This window comes from Pollachius pollachius (assembly GCF_949987615.1).
Source record: "Pollachius pollachius genome assembly, chromosome: 19".
Lineage (NCBI taxonomy): Eukaryota > Metazoa > Chordata > Actinopteri > Gadiformes > Gadidae > Pollachius > Pollachius pollachius.
The window spans coordinates 5,340,435-5,353,999 of record NC_136952.1 but is presented as its reverse complement, the minus strand read 5'-3'; the positions used below and the strand labels follow the sequence as shown (position 1 = coordinate 5,353,999).

Genomic DNA, 13,565 nt, shown 5'->3' with positions numbered 1-13,565 from the left:
CTTGCCCCCTAGCTGCCAGTGGCTGCTCCCAGAGCTAGTCCAGCCTATGGTGAGGAGATGATGGATGACCAAGGGAAAACCTCTAGGGAGAGGATCCGGAGACCAATGGGACCAAGAACAGAGCTTAACAGGATAAAGGATGTGTACAAAGAGAACATTTATATTTTAATAAACTAAAGGCTGGGATATCTGAGGAAGATTGACAGCAGCACATGAGAAAGAAAAAAACAAAACAAAGAAAAATATGCTTACTTTAGTGATTAACTAAGTTGGCAAGTAACATGTGAGGAGGTGGATGTTGAAGGCATAGTAAGAAGTTCCCTGGAAAGTGGAAGTTTCAACACTCCTGAGTATGAACAAGACCCTGACACAAAACAAACGATTAAAAGAACAAAAGATAATGCATTTTTCTAACTTTGGTAACCAGCATGACTACACTGCATGCCTGTCTTTCCTGCAAGCCCTTAGTTGAACACAAGGGGTGCTAGAGACACAAAAAATATATACAAAATGAATTTAAAAAAATGTTATATGCAATTAATGTTAAAAAAAAGATTATAAAGAAAGAGAAGAGCTATATTTTGTTTTGAAAAGTAAACAATGTGAATATTGAAACATGTATGTTTAAACAATGTTTTGTTTAATGAAATCTCTGCTATTACTGCCCCTCATGTTCTCATGTAGACTGTGTTCCGAGTTGTGCTCATTCAATCAAAAGGATCGTCAACCCTTTAGCGCACCATAGCATCCTATAGCTGGGGAGGACACCTGGCGTAGCAGCAGCAGCTACTTCATCCTTTACTCTATCTGCTTTTTCCTTTGGCAATAATAAACAAGCGTTGTCATTTGATTGTAGCACGGCCAGAGGAGGTACGCTAGTCATCTTAGCACCAACCAGTGGGGGGAGGGCTTTGTCCCTGGCCCCTTCCCCTTTCCCGAGAAGTTGGGAGAAGAGGTGAACGTATCCAATCACTGGCCAGTGTCTGGTCACAGGTGATAACTTATTGGTCAATAGTCAAGAGAGACTTTCGGTTTGCATGGAACCCACTGTTGTTCCTATCGTGTGTTGAAAGGACTCAGGTGTTGTAGTGATTGCTGTGGACGTCGCTGGTTGGCTGGTATTTTTCTTACTCATCAATTCTAGTATATAATGATAACGTGAACACCTCACAGTGATGCATGCATTGTGACTTGATTGTTGACCTCTGTAGGGGGAAGTAGTTCCCATCGCCCCCCAGGGACTCGTTAAGAGAACACTGTGTCCTAGAGCACATCCGTCTTCCGTGGTGGGCTAACTGCCACCCCGATACCCTGGGGGGGGGGGGGGGGGGGGGGGGGAGGGAGGGTGGGCGAGAGTGTGTGAAGGTAGCTCGTCTTGTGCCGTGTTCGTACGTTAGGTGGTAAGGTCCCGCATCCAACCCCCGTCGTACGTTAGGTGGTTCGGTCCTGCATCCAATCCCATCGTCTTGTCTGTCGTCTTGCGAGCTGGCAGCTCCCCGCGTCACATGACACAATCATGCAAGCACCCGCCATAGCGACCAAGAGCTTCCAAACTGATGTCACTGAGGTACTTTATAAAGGCTGCCACCGGTGTCCACTTGGCCCAGGCTGCTTCAGCTCGGATCAGTGGTTCCCCTTGTTTCAGGTCCGGCCGTCAGGTTCCGGCTGGTCCGGACCTGTCCCTGCTGGTCCAGAGAGTTGCTAGGATCCAAGCTACAGAGGGTGGGGTGTAGGCACGGTAGCAGCTACTGAAGGATTTAGCCGGGTCTTCGCTGGTTGTACAGGCTCTCGTTTTTTGCTTTTACTTGGGATAAAAAAAATGGACCATGGTATTTTCTGTTCCCTTTCAGATTAAAACTAGGATATCAGTTCCGACGTAGAAGGCACTCTCAGTGAGAGGTGGATATCTTGGAGGTCTACGGTCTCTCGGCAGCCTGAGATCCGCATGGCAAAGTGAAGCTACCATCTCACCACTAGTCTGTTGTTGAGTCGGCCATCATGTCATTGTGCCCATGCCACAAACTGGCTCTTGTTCTATGCGTGATACTGCCATTGATTTGAATGACCGACAGTGGCTAAATGCTAAGTCTGTTTTTCACGACGAGGGGTCTAACACAGTTGTGATGTATAATCTCAGATTGGTTCCTTACCCTTTGATTAGTGTGCCTGGTTTTTTAAACCAATTTGTTCATAGTGTGATTTACTTTTGTATGAATGTACAATCACCACCTTGTTTCCACCGACACACTGCCAGTGTGGGCCCCGTGTGCGCTTAGGGGCCCCGGTTTTAATTGTTTATGTGGAACCATGTGCCCTAGAGACTATTACTAATTCCATTTCCACCAAAATTGATCATGAGGTAGTTGTTTTGGTTATGAATGTGTTTTGCGTTTTTAAGAAAATGGAATACACTGGATGTAAAGGTTACATTCCCGCATAGATAAACATTCCAAATGGTAATAGTGAAACTAAAAGTGCTATTATTCACATGCATTTGTTATCGTAAGCATTCCAAAGATACAATGTGTTCTTGTTAACTCACATGCTGTAACCTGATGTAAAACAGACTTAGTGATTGGTCCATTTTACTGTTGCCATGGAGAATATATATGAGTGTATGTGTGTGTGTGTTGGGGGGAGGGGGGTAAGTGGTCACTGGTGTGTCCGAACGAGACTTATGCCGGATTTTATTTTTGAAATGTTGGATCACAAAGATGACTCATCTAAACTGTATAAAGTATATTTCAACGGAATGTTCATGATCTATCTTTTTATATTTTGAAGAGAAAAAAACTGAAACATATCAATAAAGTGTCACAACTGAACAGATCTGGACTGAAGAGACTTATAATGTATGAATGTCAAAACTATCTAATGTGAAGCTGAATAGCAGCTGTATTCAGATGTTTTTACAAAGACATTATTCCTTAAAATCATCAAAATGAACTTTAAATAAATGAAAAGTAAATGGCGTGCTGATTTGTCAAACTGTATTTTGTTTCTGTGCAGTGTCCAGGAATTAGTCAGTAATTATTAAAACACCATCTGTTTTTAAATAGTAATTACATAACTCAAGGCTGGGTCCTGTACGGTTGTATATGGTTGGGTATGGCTTGGTATTGCCAGGTATAGTTGACTAAGGTTGGCAAGGGCTAGGTATTGTTGTGCTAATGGCGCATTTCCACCGGAGGGGGCGGGTCGGTTCGGTGCGGCTTGGTGGAGTAGTGAAGGTGCGGTTCGGCGCAGCTCAGTTACGGCTCGCGTTTCCACCGCCGGCAGTACCCTTATGGTGTGGGTGTGTGTGTGGGGGGGGTTAGCCGGATGGCGATAGCCGCGGCAGCTATGTTAGCATCGTGACCTCATAGCAGCCCTACACAGTGTAGCCTGCTAATAAATCCAAGGATAAAGAAGAACGCGCACAATGAACAAAGACCAACAAGACGGACGGCAAACCTTTGCGCAACATTTTCTTCAATAAACAAAGCTTTCGCCGTTGTCCAGAAATAACTCGCGGATAATGTGTTTGTTTGTTATTATTAGGGATAACCGACCCGCGCCCTCCGATGGAAACGCGCCATAAGGCTGGATAAGGCGAGGTATGGTTGTCTAAGGCTAGGTTAGGTAACTATTGGTAAAACAGGACAGAGGACTATCTTTCTAATAACTGGGCTTCTACGACAGTATCGCAACGTTATTACAGCCAATCAATAGGACTATTGCCAAACATGTTTCTTTTGGTAGCATTGGGCTCCACCATTAAGCTATTAGGCTTTAAAGGAAAACTGGCCGCTATCCTGGGTATCAAAAAGGGTGAAAGCCACCCCGTGGATAAGGCCGGGGCAAAATATGCCCCCCACCGAGCCGATAACTGGGGGATGTTACAACATGTTTATTTATAGTGACATTGTTGACCATCAGTTGGTATGAGAGAGTTATGTGCCCCTGTTAAGGAGTATTAATATAACCGACATTAGCAAGAGCCACTGCATTCTTATGTTTGACAAGCCGCACTACGTTCATGTGTCCCGAGACCCTCTTGGTGATATTTAAATTGATCTACAGTCCGACCAGAATACAAACATTCCATTAACATACGGTAAAGTGATTCTCAAGCTGTATTTAATTTTTTTCGTAATTGACTGCTGTCAAGGAAATTGGATTTTTTGCCTCTGATTCACGTCTTTCGTATCACTCCGCAAGTAGTCCGGTAATTTATCAATCCCAGCGTATCTCGGTTGCTAAGCGACGTCAACGTCTTTGGCGAACTATTTCTCTGCTGATCAACACTACGAATGGTAACAAATAAATTGTAAAAAGACATACCGTGTGAAGTTATTCTTTCGTTTTGGCAAGTAGCCGTGTAATAAGCGGGATAATGTATAGAACGCCGGTCATTATCGAAAATAAGCCACCTCCGCCTCGCTCCGGTGTCCGGTTCGCCCTGTCGGGGGTTATTTTCCCGATAATGACTGGCTGTTTATATATTATCCATTGCTTAACGTCAATATTACTCTGTATTTGGAAGGGATATTTGCCCTGCGTAAAGTTATTCTCCGGACAGCCGACGATGACTTTATCAACTCCCTGTGTGAAATAGCCTTGAACATTTTACAAGGCAAGATACCGTTGACCCCCAGTCAACACAAAATATTGCGGAAACAAAAAAAGGACCTTAGGCCATTTCACACAGGGAGTTGATAAAGTCATCGTTGGCTGTCCGGAGAATAACTTTACGCAGGGCAAGTGAACTGTGTATGCTTACCGATGATTGGATACGTTTCCGTGAGAATGTATGCCCTGAGCTAGACTGATACTGTAATAATTGCAAAGCAAACAATTTCTGTTCCCTCTTTCTTCATTTGCCACCTGAAATCGTTCCCCATTTGGTAATACTTTTCGATCATTGCCAGTTTTGTTTTCCATCATCATGAACATACATATGTTGTTGCTGTGTCCCCATACAGGAAATAGGTGGATTCAAGATGGTTTTTTATATTTAATTCATGTGTTTGTTTATTTCCTTGTTCTCAAATTCCCAGTTGGTTGGTTTACACTTCATGAGTACTGAAGCCTTACAGAAAGTGCAACGCTCACCTACTCACTGTCAGTCAGACAGACAGACAGACAGACGTACGACAGGCACACTCTCTCACACATACACACACACACACACACACACACACACACACACGCACACATACGCACACACGCACAAACACACACGCCATCAGAGGCGTTGCTGGGACTGACAGAGCATAGTGGGAGTGTCTACTGCTCAGAGAGATAGGGTCTGATTCTAACTGGTTATTGAAAGTGTACCGTTGCTCATCATCCATCATGTATCTTGCTTTTTGACTTTGGTTGTAAATGATTGGGTATGGCTTGGAAATGCTAGGTATGGTTGACTAAGGATGGGTAGGGCTATGTGTTGTTGGCCAAGGCTGGATAAGGCGAGGTGTGGTTGACTTAGGCTAGGTTAGGTAGGTATGGTTGACTAAGGTTGGGTAAGGCTTGGTATGGTTGAGGAAGATTTGGTAAGGTTGAGTAAGGCTTGTTATGGCAAAGTAAGGTTAGGTAAGGCTTGGTAAAGTTGAGTAAGGTTGGCCTCTGGTTAAGGGCAGGCCCTGGATAGGGCTAGGTCTGGGGAAGGTGGACACCCCCATGGATAGCTCTCCGTCCCCATGCTAGAGCGAGTTGGGGAAGCCGGACATTTGATAGGCTGAGGGAAGGTTCTACCAGCTCATGACCAACAGCCATGGAGGGAGGGGTCTTCTTTAGATTGAATTTCAACAAGACAGCATTCTCAAATATTTTTCAAGACATACGTGATACAGAGAGCGAAAGAGCAACGCTGGGAGAAGAGAGTCTTTGGGACGTACAACATGATGACAGACTGACAGAGAGAAAGAACGACAACCCTGGAGCAAACAGCACAATGTGCCTCGTCCACCTGACGTTTGAGTGCAAGTGAGTGTTCCTCTAAAGTTTTAGTCGAGTAGTTTCAGTATTAAGGCTTTAAATTCACTACAACAAACTGTTGAGCTTTTCTCAAGTTTAATGAGCAATATTCTTTACCAAGAACTAGACTTGCATAAAAATCAAGATAATACTTAAGCTATACTCAACATTCATTATATCTGATTATCATAAAAATGTATATAAATCATTCATAGTAACCTCCCGTCACCTCTCCTTAAAACATCTGCATATATTCAGGGAAACTTGTCAAACCCGAGGAAAGTCTTTGATCTCAAAGTCAAAGTCAGCTCAGTATTTCCCCCGGCACTGAATGGTTAAGGCGGCTGCCTTAACAACAATAGGGCCCGCCTTGACTACCAATCTATAAAAATATAATAATATAATTATAACCCAATTTTTTTAATATATATTTTTGAATTATTATGCATCAACAAAGTACAAAACTCCCGTAGGGAAAGAAAACATACTTCCATCAGGTACAAAAATAAATAAATAAATAATGCAGTATCGGTGGTACTGTTCAAAACAATAGTGGCCACGGCCGCAGGGCCACGAGACAACCCCCCCCAGCTCTTTGACCACCTTGAATAATACATTTTCTGGGGGAAACACTGCTTATTGTCAATTCCAAAATATGTGCCAGACAAACAGAGGAATCGAAATTCCGTTTATCTCCGACCCACTCTGCTATAAGGAGAAAATCTGTTCAATTTGTTAGGAATGAATCTGATAGGTCTAATGTGTTACTCTGGGAAAGGTTCTGGTTCGTCTAACGGACCGGAAGGTTCTCTTACACGTCTTTTGCTGGGCTTGCAGACTTCCTGTGTAGCTAGACCCAGGGGTTCAAAAGAACAAGGGGAAAGGAGCGAGGAGACCCTCCCAGAGCGAGGACAGGCATGGAGAACAGCGAGAGAGGAGATGCAGGCGGAGGCCAGGACACGGGAGGAGCTGCTAAAGACAGCGAGGCGGAGAAGCACAAGCAGCTGAAGGAGAAGCTCAACAGCCAGGAGAAGGGCGAGCAGGAGATCAAAGTGTGCCAGAAGGAGAGGAGCTCTCCTGGCTCTATGTGGCGGAGCGGCTTGACGCTGAGTGAGAGGTTGGCCATCAACGTGTCGGGGATGCGCTACGAGACCCAGCTACGGACTCTAGCCCAGTTCCCAGACTCGCTGCTGGGAGATCCCTGCCGCCGCCTGCGCTACTTCGACCCGCTCCGCAATGAGCTTTTCCTGGACCGCAACCGCTCCTGCTTCGACGCAATCCTCTACTTCTACCAGTCGGGAGGGCGGCTCCGCAGGCCCGCGAACGTGCCTCTGGACATCTTCCTGGAAGAGGTGAGGTTCTACGAGCTTGGAGAGGAGGTCATGATCCGGTTCAAGGCGGACGAGGGCTTCCCCCGGGTGGTTGAGAGGCCCCTGCCCACCAACCAGATCCAGAGGAGGCTTTGGATGCTGTTTGAGCACCCAGAGTCCTCCTCGGGGGCTCGCATCATTGCCATCATTAGCGTGCTGGTGATTGTGGTGTCCATCCTCATCTTCTGCCTGGAGACGCTGCCGGAATTTAGGAACGAGAAGGAGGCGAGGGAGGTACAATGTCTACACTACCTAGCCAGCGCATCACTGCCTGTTGGCAAGGCATTCCAACTGTGTATAGGATACAGTGTTTACAGGAGGAAGCATGTTGTAGATCTACTGTCAGGCCATAGCAAGACCAAACAGCCAACTCAGAATAGAAACAGCCCATCATGTTGGGAAACTCTTGTTTTACCTGGCCGTGTTTGTACTTGACAACTTGACAACATGGGTGACTACAAGACAGGTCAACTTCTGAAAAACATAAAGTTGTCTTCCCAAATAAAAATGATTCCTAAATTTATGGAATTTAAATTATTATTAAATAGAAGCCGACTCCACAAAACAATTCCCATATAAACACAACGCTTTTTAAAGGTTTTGTTTATGTACCCCCTTATGTGTCCTGCCCAGCGGTCTGAACCGTTGCAAACATGATTAGCGCGTTATATCTCTACGCCTATTTTCGCAGAGTGAATGGTGCAGTATTTGTGGATGTGTGGTCTGTAAGATAGATAAATATGTTTAGTGATGGCCTAAAAGTGATTTGTTCATATGTATTTTAGGCTAATATTAATGGCTGTGTGTCTGTTACAGCAGATCATTTCATATATACGTTGGTGATATTGCAGATGTCTCCTCCAGAAAATACTCTTGAATGAATTCCATGTTTGTTGTAATGAGATCTGTGCCTTTGACTACAGTAGTCACGGGCATTAACCACGAGGTTAAAATGGATGTCATTGGAGGTGGACACAGGCTGTACGTATGGCCAGATAATTTTAGTCAGCTGTTAAATGTGATCTGCTGGGATATGGTAAGGGAAGGCAGCACAGGGATCAGACTACAAATAAAGAGAAAGCGAGAGAGAGAGAGAGAGAGAGAGAGAGAGAGAGAGAGAGAGAGAGAGAGAGAGAGATCCTAAAATGAGTAAAGGTCAGTATGAGTGAAAGTGTAGAGCAGGTCGGCTATTAGTGCAGTCAGAAGCTCTGTGGGTCTTAAGTAGTGTTTGTGGGATGAGTAGCGGTCTTGTGTCTTGTTAACACCTACTGCAACCAGCTCCTGCACATATCTTCTACACCAAGCTAACTACCAAATCAAAAAACATAGCTATGGCAAAAGGCTTCCTAGATACTACACCAAGCTACCTAGCTAAGCTAAGCACCAAGCTACCGTATCAAGCTATCTAGAAACTTTACCTAGCTCATAACATATAGCTACAGTCCTAGCTACTAAACAAAGCTACCTAGCTACTAGACAGAGCTACCTAAATACAACTGCAAGCTACTGAACTGAGGTACCTAGCTGCTGCAAGGAGTAGAGTAAGAGATAGCTTAAATAGACAGCCAGAAATAGATAAATAGATGGGATAGTCATGAAGAGATTGATAGATGGGTGAGAGGAAGGATTGAGATGAGGTTCGTGATTGGCACGAGACACTCATGTTTCTGCTAGGAGAGAGCGTGAAAGAGTTGAGATTGACGAGAGACAAGTCACATTACTGTTGGGAGAGAGAGATGAGAGTAAAAATGGGCAAGAGACACTCATGTTTCTCCTGGAAGGGAGGGAGGGCACGAGAGAGTAAGAGAGCGGGAGAGATCTCTCTCACGGGGCTATTCATAGTAGGGGAGAGACCAGGAAACTGATCAACACATAGACACCTGCTGTTTTACCAGACCTAGGCCTTCACCACATAGAGCAGAATGTTAAAAAAACGGAATAGGTAGAACAGTCAATCAAATAAAAAATATTATTCTAAGATCAGTTGCACTTTAAACTGAAAAGGATTAACACCCTTGTAATGAACAAACATTGTTGTAATTGTTGACCTGTAACTGAAGAACACCCTCTCCCTGACCTTTGACCTGCAGGAATACTTCTACAAGTACCACTCTCTACCAAAGAACATCTCAGAGAGCATGCCCCTGCCCTCAAGTGTGTTCCACGACCCCTTTTTCCTGGTGGAGTCCATGTGCATCTGCTGGTTCTCCTTCGAACTCCTCATGCGCTTCGCTTCTGCGCCCAGCAAGACGCTCTTCTTCAAGGACGTGATGAACATCATCGACTTCAGCGCCATCCTGCCCTACTTTGTCACCCTGTGCACGGAGCTCGCCAAGGACAATGACGCTACGCCCGCGGGCTCGCTGGCCATCATCAGGGTCATCCGTCTGGTACGGGTCTTTAGGATCTTCAAGCTTTCCCGGCACTCCAAGGGTCTCCAGATCCTGGGCCAGACCCTCCGGGCAAGCATGAGGGAGCTTGGCCTGCTCATCTTCTTCCTCTTCATTGGAGTGATCCTTTTCTCCAGCGCCATCTACTTCGCCGAGGCCGACTACACCGAGACCACTTTCGTCAGCATCCCGCACGCCTTTTGGTGGGCGGTGGTCACCATGACGACCGTGGGCTACGGGGACATGACCCCCGAGACGATGTGGGGCAAGCTGGTGGGCTCAATGTGTGCCATCGCCGGCGTGCTCACCATCTCGCTGCCGGTGCCCGTGATCGTGTCCAACTTCAGCTACTTCTACCACCGCGAGACAGAGTCCGAGGACAACACAGAGTACAACCACATCAGCCCCTCCCCATGGGAGGAGGAGGAGGAGGAAGGGCTGGAGGAGCCCAAGGAAGGAGAAGGAGACTACCACGCCATGGAGGCCATCTGTCAGGGGAACGCCGGTGAGCCACTAGCAAACCAAGTCTGAGTTACAGGGTTACCCACAATGCATCAGGCCTGACCAGCTAAAGGAAAGCTAACAGGGTGAGGAGAAGGAGACCGACATGCATATATATCCAGACTCCAAGACTTTTTACTTTTGCATGTATGGCTCAAAATGGATGGCCATTGAAAAGGGACTTCAAATAAACTGTCGGACAAGAGTTCCTCTTTTGAATAAATGTGAATAAATTGTGTGCGGTAAATTGGGAAACTGCGAGACAAATACACTACTAAATAGTGCGTGTGATTGTTGGTGTGTGAGTGTGTGTGAAACCAAAAAGGCTTATTGAATTCCTGCGCGTTGACAAATGTCTTAGAAAAGTTAGCTCAACGTTTTGAGCGTACATAACATTGGCTGGTCGACCAATACCACCATAAGCCTTCTGCCGGATAACTTAAACAACCTCAGCATTCTTCATTATGTGTGAGATGTGAACATATAGCTATCGGCATATTAAGTACATATTAAGCTCATGCAAACTGAGAAGTGGTCTTAATATTTTGCACCGTAGCACTGCTCAGTGCACTGTTAAAACATGAAATCTGTATGTTTGATTGTTGAAATCAACATTTGTAATAAAGATTTTATTTTAGTAATTTACTAAACTCACCTTACCACTCGCTTTTTTACTTAACCATAGTTCGATGTTTATTTTGAACTTTTGAAGTTCGAAGTTTTCGCCACATTCAATAACACAAAGCCAAAATGTTTATCAGGTTTTAAATCATATATCATTGTATATCATATCATATGAATATCAAAATGTTTGTTTAAAGTATTTGAAACCATGTATTATATGTTTCAAGCTTTAATCTTTTAATAAATAAAACAGTTCTAATTGTATACTCCATTCCTACATAAATATATAGATAAAGGTGTAGATTATTGGATAGGATATAGAGTAAAATATGTCATTATTACTATCTCTCTCTCTATGAAGCCTGGTTGTGAAAAGAGAAGTGAGGTTACCTCCAAAAAAAAGGTATGTTTTTATAATGGAACTGATAACAGTGTTGAATCCCAACAGTTTCAGTCGTTATTAAATCAGTGCAATGCTGCTCACAGCGTGTGAGGATGCAGACATTGCACTGTACCAGAAAGCAGGCAAGTAAAACTAAACAATTAGATACTACAACAAAAGCTAGTAGAAAAAATGCCTTGAAATGTAAACATAACGTACATGACACACACACACACACACACACACACACACACACACACACACACACACACACACACACACACACACACATTTACAGCTAGTGAATTAGCCAACAAATGTCCCCCATAGATAAAGACTTACAATTTTCTTGGATCGCGGCATCTCCTACTGGATCGCGCATAATCCTACATAAAATAAAAATAAATCTGTATCCTTCAACATTCATGCACCAAATAAAAAGAAAAGAAAAACGCTTGTCTCCTTCAACATTCATCATCCATTCATTTACATATTTAAATTACACAACTCACTCACTAGGTCAGAAGTGGTAAAAGTGTGTATTTTCCTCTGTTAATAAGGACAGGCGTCTCTTTGAGCTTATAGCCAATCACATTAACCCATTTATTTAAACTATTCTAAATGAGGTAATATCACGGTATGATCTGCCCCGTGGGGTTTAGAGCTCCCCAGTGGCAGCAGTGATACTAGAATTAAAAACAGGACTTTTTTCCGCCAGAGGGCGTTACAACCCCCATTCCCGCCTCTTCTCCTAAATAGACAGGCTGCAAGAACTCGCGATGTTGTCGGGCCGGCTGTTATGTCCTTATGGTAATCTCCTTTAAATACAATTATATTGTCCACACTATATAATAATATAATAGTAGTATTATGTTTTTAAACCGCGAAGTGTACACCAGAAAGCTTTTAAATTATTATTGAGATGTCACACACAAATACACAATTTAAAAGCATTTGTTCACATGTATTATCTTTAAAAACAAAAACAAAAGCAAACAGAGAAAACAACATTTCTTACAAAATCAGAAATACAATCAATCACCAATAATGTAGAATAGAAAAATAGAAAAATACCAAAATAAACATAAATATGTGTAATTATATAAATTATTTCTCATAAAAAAAATATGAATAATTTAATTCAAGTATTAGGAAGTAGGTCCTGTACCAATGTCAGCATCGAACACAAAAAAAACGACTTTTCAAAGAGTTGGGGGCCTAGCTTTGGTGTTCAAGTGTCCATAGAGAAGGCCGGGCTGAGGAGCGGACCCAGACCCATCCCCAGTGGGTCTCCAGAGTCTAGGTCCAGGTTCTGTGCTGTCTGCGGTGCATCCGCGGCCCTCTCCTCTGACACACTGCTCCTCAGCGGGAGGAACCTGCTGAAGCGAAGCCCCTGTCTCCCCGGGGAGTGTCTCGGTGCCAGCGAAATAGGAAGCCCATGGTGCACGGACAGGAAGTGGGTATAGCCATCCTCAAGGATGACCTCTCTGAAGGTGCAGTCGGACTCTGTGTACTGTCTCTGGAGATAAAGGTTGGGGTTGGTTAGTGAACGCATTGACCGGTCAGTAAAGAGTAGGTAGGGGTAAGACAGTGTAAATAGAAACAGGGCATTAAGGAGCAGGTTGGGGTTGGATAGTGAACACAGAGACAAGTCGTCAAGGAGCAGGTTGGGGTTAGGCAGTGTATATAGAGACAGGACATTAAGGAGCAGGTTGGGGTTAGGCAGCGTATATAGAGACAGGTCATTAAGGAGCAGGTTGGGGTTAGGCAGTGTATATAGAGACAGGACATTAAGGAGCAGGTTGGGGTTAGGCAGTGTATATAGAGACAGGTCATTAAGCAGCAGGTTGGGGTAAGACAGTGTATATAGAGACAGGACATTAAGGAGCAGGTTGGGGTTAGGCAGTGTATATAGAGACAGGTCATTAACAAGCAGGTAGGGGTTAGGCAGTGTATATAGAGACAGGACATTAAGGAACAGGTTGGGGTAAGACAGTGTATATAGAGACAGGACATTAAGGAGCAGGTTGGGGTTAGGCAGTGAATACAGAGAGAAGTCGTCAAGGAGCACTTAGGGGTTAGACTCACCTGTCCTGTGAGGTGACCTGCCCTGTCCACACATAGGTAGAGAGATGAGAGGCGCGCTTTGATGACCGTATCTCCTGGTCTGACCGACCTCAGCTCCAGAACACCTGCAACACACACGCAGACACACACACCCTGTGTCAGCTGGGTCCACTTCCATCCTGTAGATGCTTTTAGGCCCTCCCAACTGGGATGGGGGGGGCGGAGCTTAACCAACTTACCGAGCGGCGTCTGAGCAGCACTTCCTGTCACCTG

The 13,565-nt window shown here is 44.5% G+C and overlaps 2 protein-coding genes across 2 annotated transcripts in view; one reads left to right on the top strand and one right to left on the bottom strand.

The window, feature by feature from the left end:
- Window positions 1-6,875: 6,875 nt before the first annotated feature.
- Window positions 6,876-10,249, top strand: LOC307090431 (potassium voltage-gated channel subfamily A member 7-like; the record flags this gene model as incomplete). Its single annotated transcript, XM_079757076.1, has 2 exons — window positions 6,876-7,562; window positions 9,419-10,249. 2 exons carry the CDS (start codon window positions 6,876-6,878, stop codon window positions 10,247-10,249), a joined length of 1,518 nt encoding a protein of 505 aa, XP_079613202.1.
- A 2,207-nt stretch (window positions 10,250-12,456) lies between these two features.
- The window catches only part of fgf21 (fibroblast growth factor 21), a gene marked incomplete at both ends in the record, with an annotated part of 1,753 nt that continues 644 nt past the window's right edge, over window positions 12,457-13,565 (bottom strand). Inside the window, 3 exons of the mRNA XM_079756792.1 lie at window positions 12,457-12,744; window positions 13,314-13,417; window positions 13,532-13,565. The exon at window positions 13,532-13,565 is cut by the window's right edge and continues 44 nt beyond it. Of these exons, the coding sequence (XP_079612918.1) occupies window positions 12,457-12,744; window positions 13,314-13,417; window positions 13,532-13,565 (426 nt within the window). The remainder of the gene's footprint in view (window positions 12,745-13,313; window positions 13,418-13,531) is intronic.